Genomic DNA, 12,020 nt, shown 5'->3' with positions numbered 1-12,020 from the left:
AGGGAAAATGTAGTATTTTACAGCAAATAGCTCCAAATCGGTTACAAAACAATTTTTGGAAAAAGGAGCTGATGAAATTTTATAACCAAAGCTATGGAAAAGTAAACAGGATAGCACGGAAAAGGACTTTAGTCAGTGGTGAAGCATGATGAAATGTCATTTTAAGAAGACGGAGATATTTGCTTTAATATCAATGAAAACGGGCAATGGGTCATCTGGCTATAAAGAACATGTGATAAAAAATATCTGTTATTCACATCTTGGTCAAAATAAATTTAAATCTAGGCTGTAAATTCCTAGTTTGCTAAAAATTCAGAAGTATTTTTCCATCTGTTCAGTAATAATTCAGCTATCTGGTTGCTATAAAGAATTTGGTTGTCTGCCATTTGGGCAGGGAGTCATTTTTTAAAATACGTTTAAGTCTCATGGTATCTGAAAGTCATACAATTAGTGAGCTAATTAAATCAAGCTAGAGTTCCCCAGTCAAAAAATTACTCGTGCTGGGAAGTGTTTTTGATGGAGAGAGGTTCACTTCAGCTCATCTCACAATGTACAAAGGCACCTCACAGAAAACGTCGCTTCAGTATATGAATTCTATAGTGCACCAGGCCAGATGCCGCGGATGCTACAGCTCATGAGTGTCAGCTCAAGAAACTTCAGTTGTGGGCCATAAAAGACTGCCTTTTTGCTCTACATCACTCACCAAGAAATATCATCATCCCAGTGCCAAAGGAGGGATGCTGTCACCTCCTCACTAAGTTTATGGGGATAGAGAGGAAGCACGTGTGGCACCCAGACAGGGAAAAACTTCCCTTCAGAAGAAGATGAGACAACAGCAATCAAGTCGTTGGCTACTTAGGTCTGAAGAGAAATGTTACTGCAATATTTTAGGAAATTTAAGTCTCCCTTTTCGCTTCTCCAACTTAAAAATACAGTGATTGGTGGGACACTTTTTCACAGGTGGATGGGTGCACTTGGGGTGGAACAGAACACGCTCCCCAGCATTAGTTTTTCTGTCAAATCACAAATTCTGTATTAATGCAGGAATTAGAAATGAAGGTCAGCAAGACAAGGAGGGGCAGAAGGGGTGGGGTCTGCCAAAACTGCATATAAGGTCATTGTGGTATTTGGCAAATTGCTTAATTATCTCAGGGACTCAACTTCGCCACATTTCCGAAGTATTATAATCCCAGATTTGGATGGTTTTGATCTAAAGAGCCTACAAAGAACTTAGCTTTACTGACAATAATTTAAATTGTTACTTGTAGTAAATAAAGTAATATAAATATAATAGATAATACACTTGTAATAACAAGTACCTCAAGTAAAACAATTTGGATGTTTCTGTCCCAGAGTTTTAACTTAATATTGAAGTGAAAAATAATAAGTATTTCCATATCCCACATTTTACAAAACACTGGAGTACTTCTATGATTCTATGATTCTATGATTCTACTTACCCCAGTCTTAGCTTGGGCACACAGCTTCTATTTTTCCCCACCGCTATAAAATTCTGTGGTCGTCTCAAGATTAATTGCACCATGCGAGGTCTATTTTCAGCATGCACTGAAATACACTTCAAAATGTGCTTCCATAGCAGAGAGGGATGAAGTAGGGAGAGCATGGAGAGGCATGGGAGAACGCAGATGAAGAGGAGAAAACACAGAGGGCTGAGGTACCAATATCTCTTGCAGTAGGTGTGGCACAGAGGGATGCGGAGGACTGGGGCATTCTGGAAGTGGGATGCAGAGGGATGGTGAGGAGGGCTTGCCTGGAAAAGAGAGAGGAGAGAGGATTGAGGTTGGTGGATAGGAACAAGAAGGTCTATCAGGAGGTGAAAAGGAAGAAAGGGCAACCGTAAGGGTGGCCTGCTCTGGAGAAAGCCTAAACCCAAAGGGCTGTGACATTTGGTCCCCATGCCTGGGGTTCGGCCAGCAGTGCTGACATGGGGCCTGGCTGCCTCCTATGAACAAGGAGAGACCCAGGGAGAGACCTGGGCAATGCTTGGGGCCAAGACCTTCTCTGGGGAAGGCTGAGGCAAGCCCTGAGCACACACCGCTTGTGTTACTCTCTTCTGATTTGACATTAGGAACTTATACAGCTATTGTTTTCTAACAGTCAGCAACTTGCCCTCCCTGTGTAACAGACTGCATGTCCGTATCTGTTCCCATTTAAAACAAGGAACGGGTACAGCAAACATGTTCAGTGCCCCTGTGGAAAGAGATGGAGAGAGTAATGGAGGAATCTGCTGACAACAAGACACCTCACTACAGCATAGCTCATTTTCACCACCTGGAATAAATTCCCCTCAGCATCACAGGGGAAAAGTCTCCCGGTCTGAGGCACAACAGAGGCCCCTCTCCTGTCGGTGCTGAGCCATCGGGGAGGTTAAGGTGGGAGAGCCCTAGACCTCCAGCAGCATGTGAAGGGCTGAAGAGTCTCAGGGCTTCCTTCTTTCTTTCTTTCTTCAGCCTTGCCTCCCTACCGGCGTCACACTGAGAGCTGGGCATGGTTTTCCCCCCTAAAGTGAGCAGAGAAAAAATCAAAACTGCTATTCCCTCAATAAGTGAAATCTCATTAGTTTCTAAAATGTCTCTTTATATTTTTGGAAGTAGATTTATTTTCTCCTGTTATTCTCACTCCCCCATATTCCTTCCCTTTCCATTTGATTTTCTTTCATTTCTAGTTATGTTAATGAGAGAGAAGAAAAAGAGACAAATGAGAGAGGAACACTTCCCAGAAGATGCTCGGCTACCTAACACAACACTGCAGGAGATAACTTACTTTCACAATGTAAATTAAAATGACTGCACACTTTAAACAAAAAAAAATTCCCTCTATTTTTCACCAGCTCAGGTAGATGAGAAACCAGCTTCTCTTACTTTTTTTCCACAACTTTGCCTTTATTCCTGCATTCCACTTGAAATTCTAGAAGTAAAAGTATTAAAAGCAGCAGGAGGTAAAGAGTGTGAGAATCACGTATCTACCTTGTACCCGGGTTTTCTCCCTCTCTTCTTTGGGATCTTCACGACCGGCAAAGCACCAGCTGGTGCCGAGTAGAGGTTGTGAACAGCCACTTTGATGGGCGCTGGCTGGAGTGGAGGCCGCCCTCGCTTCTTGCCCACTGCTCTGGGGGACTGCATCTCCACGGGTGCCCGGCTGGGGGGCAGGGGCGGTAAGTGACTCATCTGCCCTGGGGTTGATCAACTAGAAGGGAGAGAACAAAAGAACAAATAAAAAGAGCTTTTTATACTTTTCATTTCAGGTTTTTCATCTGAAGGCAATTCTCCAACGCAATCCTTTTCCCTGTTACTATTGATCTTAGAGCAGCAAGAAATACAACACAAATATGCACTCTTGGGTGGGATTCACCAGACCACAATTGGCTCAGCTTCTCCAAAACAGGACAAACCCCTTGTCCTGCCCATTTCTCTTTTCTGTGACCACGAAGACAATACAGGAAGCTTGCTCCAGTGGTGAGGTCTCTATTGTAGATGTCTTTTAGGTGAATCTCACAACAACCACCTTAACCCTGCATCCTGCAGTTAAGTGTGATCAAGGCACAAGCTTGCACCCATCACTCAGTGACTGCTTTCAGAGGGGTTTTAGAGCAGACAACATCCCGAGGTTTCTGCCAACCTGATTTTTCTCCTGAATTCAGTGGTTCTTCAAATCCTCCCTCGCTTTGGAAGTGCTACCAATGCCAAAATAGACTTGCCTCTGCTTCATACTTCACTCCTGAGCAGGAAGGCTGAGCTGGACCACACGGCTGCTGGCACAAGGTAGCCGCGTTAGAGGAGAATTGCCAAACGTTTACCCTCTGCAATTTTATAGCATCTGTTACCACGCATGTTAGTAGTGGGCTTTTGGATGTACTCCATCAAAAGCTGTTATTTCACCACAACTCTGTGCAGCTGATGAAGTTGAGCAGGGGTAATGAAGTGGAATCTGGTCCATTTTCCTCTGTCCAGGTTTTAATAAAGAAAATGAATAGGCAACCATACACACAGTACTAGGGGAATACACAGCATTCTTCACAGCTTCTGGCAAGGGTCACGTACTAACAAAGGTCAAAAAAAAACAACCCCAAACAACTGCAGAAATATGTTTTCAAATGTTGGTTTGTCCAGGCATCTGCTTTCCTGCACGTGGGCAGAATACTAGTCCCAGTCCTGCCTGCATACATTGCTAGACATCAGGGTCTAAGCAATTCCCATGCTTTTATGATAAGCCTTGCGATGTCTGACGTTTTCAATTTCATGCTCCCTCAGGCCAGTGATAACGGAAGACTCTCCGCTCTCTATTTTTACAGTGCAGATTCATAGCCCTCTCAGCTACAGAGAAAAGCCTAAAGATGTGGTCCATGAGCATCCTTTAAGCTCAAAAAAACATAAAGCAAGTAAAGGTTTGTTTATTACTACAAACAACTAGAAACTTTTATGAAGTCTATGAACTATAAAATCTACAGATTACTCCCTACAGTTCAAATTTCACAATTTTAGGATCTGGTGTGATCACACTGATCAGAGCTGACATTGTTGGGAATTAAATTGAGGTTTCTCACCCACATAGTGGAAAGGGCTTGATAGGGGTCTCTGGTGACAAGTGTCTGGAGCTGGGGTCTTCTCTGCTTCAAAGGCAAATATGTTTTGCCTGGTTGACACTCTGTAAGCATGACTGACTAACAGGTGACTTACTTCACTGGTCTTATCCAGTCAGTAGTTTACACAGTTTTCCATAGGATAAGAAAAATAGCTCCCATCCTTACCCTCCAGTAAATGCATTTATTTGCAATATATTAAAATCTGGAGGCTTTAAATAACACTGGGGATGTCTGCTCAGTTCAGACAGATCCATTACATATGATAAGACTTACAGATTGACTATAAAATTTCTAGTCTTCAACATGAGCTGCCTAAAAATCTCATGCAAACACTGAATGTCTAACATCAGATCAGAGCAAACCTGCAGTGCCTAATTGAACACGTTTTCCAGAGCCACTGCAGTTGCGCTCTCCAGGTGTCCTTAGCTTGTTCAGGAACTACCTGAAAGCCTGCCATGGGGCACTGATTTTTAACAAATAAAAGTCTCATGAGACTGCAGAGAGTATAATTTCGGGTTTAAAAGTGTCAGGCTTGCCACAGCAGGAGTCAAATGAAAGGGCTCTGTCTATCCTGAGCATCACTGCTTTCCTCCTGTCTTCATCAGTGGGCACTGTCCTGGCCATAGCGCTTTCTGAGGAACAACCTCAGTGCCTCTTACACCTCCCAAAACAAAACACCCCTGGGATGTTAGCGCTACAGGCAGAGAGTTCAGCAGAGAAGGGAAGTGAAAGGATTACACTGAATTTGGCACAAAAAAAAACCCCACAATAAAAGCCCAGTGTTTCAGGGTTTGCATTCTGGTCTGCTTCAAACAAAGTCTGGCAACACAAATTTTCACAGAGGAGCTTGGCAGAGGCCAAAGAAGACAAGCCCAGCCCAGGTTTACACCCTGCCTGAGGAAGAGCAGGGGTTCCCATGGTGGGAGCCACTGGGGGCCATGAGACTGTGAGACAGAGGTTATGGACCTGCATTGGAACACCACACTGCATTGCCTTTATGGTATTCTGCTTTGATGGTAAAGGTAGCTGGTGACAGCCCAGAAACTCTGAGAGTTAACAGCTCCTGAAGTGCAGTAGCTGCTGACCTAGAGCACCTCTTTGACTAAAATGTTGTGCTTTTTTGCAACTAGTGAAGAAGTATTAAATACGTGGTGGTCAGGAAACACACTAAATACCAGCAATCGCAATTTTTTTGTCATTGCCCTCTGCTCTCAACACTTGTGATGCTGTGCTTCAGCAAAACCTCTTAAAACTCCTTCCCACATGTTCCGACATGCAAAACCCAACTGGACTGTGCACAAAATGATCTCAGTGTGACACATTTGAATTGATACTGCAAAAACCAGAAGTCAACTGCATTATACAAGCTGTTGTTACTACACTTAATTACAAGCCCAACTGTGACTTGATTCTCCTTTCTCGAATGCTAAGGGAAATGGAAAGTGCCTTTGGTGGCATTTACTATGTTATACTGCTGCAGATCCTGGAAGGCAAGTGTGCTCCCCAGCAGCAGGGGACAACAGCAGACAAGCAAAAATTGCCTCTGTCTGATGGTGGGGGGTGGCAGCATGACCTCCTCTTACAGCCAGGAGAAAGCTCTTGTGCGAGCTGGGAAAACACGCAGTCGTATTGCAGGATGGACTGAGAGGCTAAAGAGAGAGAAGTGCCTGTCTGACTGCCCCTCCGAAAATGTTGGAGTGTTACCTCTAAAGGATTCTCCTTTTCTGAATGCTGCCACAGCCTGGGCACGACCCACAGCTCTGCAGATGGAAGCTTCGTGGCTTCAAATCAAGTTAAGAGAACTTGATGCAATTTAAGGGCATATTCAAGGAAGCAAATTACAGGCTACTAACAAAGGCACCGCCTCAGTTCAGGAAATCACTGTAGTACAAATAGCCTGGGAGGGTATTTTGTTTGTACATTATTTGTCCTGTCCTTGTACTTTTCCTAAAGCACTAGCTTTGGATGGCTGAGGACACTTCAGCTTTAGTCTGACCTTGGCCTATCAGTTTCCTATTCTTACTTTAAAAATAACAGCAGGAAACTGCTTCACATCTATGGCTTCTCATCACTTAATGCAGGGCTAGGCACAGGGTAACCTTCCTTTACTTATCTCTCAAATATTGTCATCCAGAAATCTAATTTCCAGTCCTGCCTTCCACCTTGCCCCGTCAGATCCCAGAGCGGAGGCAGCAGGGAAACACGTCTCCCCATCCTGACGCCTGGGCGAGTGTTGCACGAAGGATGTCCCTACCAGGTAGCAGAGGTTCTGCCCTGACTTCAGAGGATCCTGAGGAGCATCCTAAGCACAACAGTCTGCTGCCATGGAAGGCCAGGGGTGGAGATTAAAACATGTCCTAGGCCAACACTGGTGACCTGTAGGATGTTTCTAATAGCACATGCTTTGCACGGTGCTTACTCTGCATCTTGTGTTGGTTTATATGCTGTATGATTAGCACCACAGCTTACTGTGCTTCCAACTATAGCTGATAACAGAGGGAGCTACAGTGCATTTCCCCCCAAGCTCAGTGTTTCTGGTGGACTGCAAAGAGTTTATCTTAATAAAAATAAATGCCTGCAATAAATGCAGCTTTTAACCTGCACTCCAGGAACTGCAAGGGCTGAAGGTAAAAATATCACATTAAATTTTGTATCAGTAATTCCAGAAGGTAATCATTTAAACTTGGTTTACACCATGCAAATCCGTGCCTGGACTGGCACAGACATGATGCATAGGGGAGGAACAAGCACTTCATGCCTTAAGCCAAAGGAAGGTGCAAAAGTGTGATTGAGTAAAACATGTGCCCGTTTCATTCCCAGTATGCCCTTCACTCCTAGTGCAGCCACGGGTCCCAGCTGCAGAAGGAGTCTAACCCATGAGTCCCTGCCTGTGCTTGCAGCCCTGCCTCCAACTCTTGACTCCTGCACATCTTTGTGTCTCCCAGATCTACATACTCAACAGCCATGTGTGGAAAACGCACAAAGTTCGGGTAATTTTGCGTGTCTTTCTTTCATTTGTTGTTCAGGAAAGCACACTCTGCAGGGGCAATCTCATATTATTACATGGGAGGGAGGGGATACTTTTCAGCCAATAACAAGATTATTTTCCTCTTGGAGATGATGGCCTGAAGAATAGGTGAGCAAAATGAGAAACATTGTCTGATCTGGAAGCAAAGCTATATACCTAGGCGGTCCTGTTGGGTACTGTTGGGACTGTTCAGACAGGCATCATGTCTCTTCATCACGAATACAAAAGCAGCAACGCGTAGTTCACAAAAAGTGTTAGTGAAACAGACTGTAGGAATTTTTGCTAATAAAAGCATTGAGCAAATGTTCTCTGGATGTCTAGATGTGATTGTCTAATGACATTTTGTGGAAACCACGCATCTCACCATTCCTCAGAGAAAGGTCAGGGTAATTTTCAGTCACACAAAGAAGTTCTTCTATAGTGATTTGCAAAGTTCTTCTCTTTTCTTACCTGTTGTCTTGAGGACTGAAGTGAGGAGAAGCTGCTTCTCTGAGGGATTTTCTTGCCTGTTTTGAACCCAGGAAGAGAATTTCTACATAAAACCCCTGAGACTAACCAGCCAATGGTATCTGAGGAGAAAGGCCAATTTTCCCAACCCAGTCATTAAAGAAACAAACAATACAAATATCTGTGCCAGCTATGGGAACCAGGAATTCACCACTAATTTCAAACCTCAGTTCATCTATCACTTCCGTATAGGTGTCTCCACTCATTTCAGATATGATCTCTCTTACGCTCTGTGTCACGTCTGCCAAAATAACTTGGGCACCTCAGGTGCAGGGTACCTGAGTACTTTCTGCCAGAGTAAGAGTTCATTGTGGTGGTTTGACCCTGGCTGGCAGCCAGCTGCCCACACAGCTGCTCTGTCACCCTCCCTTTTCTTCTAGGGGAGAAAATATAATGAAGGGCCCATGGTCTGAGATAAGGACAGGGAGATCACCCACATCTACCGTCCCGGGCAAAAAAAGATTCGATTTTGGGGAAATTAGTTAAATCTATTAAAGCACAAATCAGAGAAGAGTAGTGAGAAATAAATACAGATCTTAAAAAAATTAACACCTTCCTCCCATGCCTCTCTTCTTCCTGGGCTTAACATCAATCCCAGTTTATCCATCTCCTCCCTCCGACTGGTGCAGGGGGACAGGGAATGGGGGCTGCAGTCCGTTCATCCAATGTCGTTTCCACCGCTGCTTCTTCCTCTGGGGGAGGACTCCTCACTCTTCCCCTGGGCCGTTGTGGGGTCCCTCTCGTGGGAGACGATCTTCAGACACTTCTCTCAATGTGAGTCTTCTCACAAGAGACAGTTCTTCACAAACCTCCCCAACATGAGTCTCTCCATGGGGTACACTCCTTCAGGGGAAACTGCTCCAGCATGAGTCCCCCTGTGGGATCACAAAAGTCCTGCCAGAAAACCTGCTCCAGAGTGGGCTTCTCACGGGGTCACAACCCCCTTCAGGCATCCACCCACTCTGGCGTGGGGTTCTCCACAGGCTGCAAGTGGACATCTACACCCTGTCACCTCCATGGGCTGTAAGGGGACAGCCTGCTTCACCATGGTCTTCGTCATGACCCGGAGGACTCTTCTGTCCCCCCATTCTTCACTGACCTTGGTGCCTTCACATATTCTCACTCCTCTGTCCCTCTGCTAGTTGTTGTGTGGTGCAGTTCTTTTTTTACCTGTTTCTTAAATATGTTTGCACAGCGGCGTTCCTATCCTATCATCACTGACAGTCTCAGCCTTGGCCAGCAGTGGGTCTGTTTTCGGAGCCGGCTGGCGTTGACTCTGTCAGACCTAGAGGAAACCTCTGGCAGCTTCATGCAGAAGCCACTCCTATAGCCCCCCTGCCACTGAAATCTGGCCAGGCAAACCAAATACATTCATGTATTCACAAACTCGCACTTTTCTGCACTGCTCGTATGACTTTTGGACTTGTTGACTCATATCAATCAGATCTGATGGGGTGTGAGAACAAGGGGTGCGCAGGTGGAAACGTGTAAAAGACAGAGTTGTGAGACCCCAGCGTGGTCCTCCAGTTTTGACCATCTGTCTTATGAGACAGTGAGAGCGGAAGAGAGAATATAAAAGCTTCAATGCTGGGAAAAGCAGCAAAAGTCTCCAGCTGCAAAATCTGCTGAAGGTTACACTGCAAAAGCAATTGCATGGCACTTTCTTAAATAATTTGCCAGACCATCCCAATTAAACTGAGTTCAAACAAGAAAACATATTTTTACTCTTGTGAACACATCTCAGTGCAGAAGAATCCCAGCAACATTTCTGCAACAGCTGTTTTCCTGGCTGCTCCAGGCTCATGAATGGCAGAGCCCCTTCAGAAGGTGTCCTGCAGCAGGCTTGCTCTTCAGCTGCTGAAAGCAGGTCCTACAGAGCTACAACTGCTATTTTCAGTTGCTGCGTTGGGGTAGGAAAGGACCGGGCACCATGCAAACAGGGTCTGGTGCTGTACCCTGCCCTCTCCTCCCTCTCACTGTCTGGATGCCTTAATGAAGGGGCAGGGAGCTGATAGGGAATAGCACTGTATTCTTCAAAATCCAGAGAAAAGGTATTCATGGTGTCTGCTTCTTTCCTTGTTACTAAGAGCATAAGAAAGGAAAAATGGCTCCCTGTGTCATCTTACAGCCTGAATTTTTATTTTTTTTTAAAGTTAAATTCAACAGCAGTGACAGCGCTGTCCTTGAGGAGGTGTTCTTTTGAAGGATAGCACCCTGGTGACAGCAGGTAGAGCAGTAGCTGCGTGCCCCTTCTCACTCAGGTTTGCTTAATGAGCCAGAAGAACTTGAAAACCCTGGCGAGAATGGGACCCCCAGGAGCAGCTGAGGCCAGCCTTGCCTCCTGATCTTACCTTTCTTCATTTGGCCTGACGTTTTTGTTGCAGACAAGTAGCCTGTGGCAGGGAATTGAGGAAATGAAACTTTACAGAGGGCGAGAGAGCGCAGGCAAAGCACCAAAGGAAAGATGTGAAAAATTGATGTGATGAGGGCATGTGAGTGGCAAGGGTCGATCTGCTGAGGTGGTCAAGCCAAATGTGCACAGAAAAGGGAGAATACAAAGGCAATTCCTTCCTTCTGCCTCTCTTCTGAGGAGTTAGTAGCACCACTTCTGATATTGCAGAGAAACAAGAAGAAAAACAGTGCCTGGACTCAGTCTCTCACCTTGACAAACTGCAGGAGAGGGTGGAGTTCCTCTTACAGATCTATGCCTCAGACTGTGGTTTACTATTTGTAAGATAAGGTCCAACCAAAAAAACCCGAGTCCCTCCCTTCACTACCCTGAGGCGACTTGCCCCAACATCTGGATATGCAGAGGTGCCATTCTGGTTTGCTAAAAAAAGCCTCTGAAAACACCCTGTCCTGAACTCCTGTGGGTGGTAAAACGTAATGGACTGCTGGTGGAGCCATCCAGGACCCCCAGCAAACTCCTTATGCAAGCTCAGAGAGGCAGGATGGAGAGCTGAGGTGGAGGGCTGAGTATTGTCAGTTTGGTATTTATCATACAAATAGTTATTCCCCCAGACTTTCAATCTCTGTTTGCCAAGCCTTCCTATCAGCCTGCCTCCACTTCATCTCCTCACTTTCCTCACTTCACTTGAGAGTCCTCTCCTCAGGGCTGACAGGCTGCAAAGTTTCCAAAGCAGGCAAATCCTCTTTCCCATTACCTGCACAGGCCATTACACTCAGGTTCAGGAGGCTGATGGGACGCTGGGTGCATGGAGCTGTACTGGGAGGCTGCTACTTTTCCAGGTTGCCATTAGCTGAAGATGTGTCCCACATTTCCCCATCTGCTTCCCCACTGCCCTTCCCCTGGCCACCTGCAATCCAGGACCAAGTGACATTTCCAGTGACCAGAAGGACTGTAATGCAGAGCACATCGCTTCGTTTCTCCCTAAACTACCAGATGTGATTTCAAACACTAAGAGTCTTCCAGCCTCAGTTTCCCCAGATCAAACCCTGAATGCTGGTAGTATAAAGATGCCCGGGATGTCTGTTAATAGTTAATTAGATGGCACTGGAACAAATCTTTCTGCAAATACATGAATGTTTGTAGCCCTGATAGGGCTTTCAGTCTCTAAAACTGAGGCTGTGATCCTGAACCAGCAATTAAATTTAAATTGGGCTTTGTGTAGTAGCGGGTCCTGTTTCACACATTCAGCCAAGCAATTGCTAGTTGAGATGTCCTTGCTTCTGATCACACACTTTGCCAGTGTAATTTACAGGTTGCTTTCCAGAAGTCCCCTCCTGCCATTAGCTTTGTTACCAGGGAACTTGTGTGGTTAACAAGCTAACCCTCCCTGAACTATGAGCACATAAAGCAGTATCTTATTTATCTACAACTTTTAGACCAGCAAAGAAAGCACCAACTTCTCTTTTGAACGC

General features: G+C 45.3%; 1 protein-coding gene across 1 annotated transcript in view; it reads right to left on the bottom strand.

Annotated features, from left to right (window-relative positions):
* The window catches only part of SCML4 (sex comb on midleg-like 4 (Drosophila)), a gene marked incomplete at its 3' end in the record, with an annotated part of 13,405 nt that extends 10,262 nt beyond the window's left edge, over nt 1–3,143 (bottom strand). Inside the window, exon 1 of the mRNA XM_009872029.1 lies at nt 2,988–3,143. Within this exon, the coding sequence (XP_009870331.1) occupies nt 2,988–3,143 (156 nt within the window). The remainder of the gene's footprint in view (nt 1–2,987) is intronic.
* Between the last annotated feature and the right edge of the window lie 8,877 nt (nt 3,144–12,020).

This window comes from Apaloderma vittatum, unplaced genomic scaffold, assembly GCF_000703405.1.
Source record: "Apaloderma vittatum isolate BGI_N311 unplaced genomic scaffold, ASM70340v1 scaffold4886, whole genome shotgun sequence".
Classification (NCBI taxonomy): domain Eukaryota; kingdom Metazoa; phylum Chordata; class Aves; order Trogoniformes; family Trogonidae; genus Apaloderma; species Apaloderma vittatum.
Note: the sequence above shows the minus strand (reverse complement) of the source record. Positions and strands in the feature narration are given on the sequence as shown.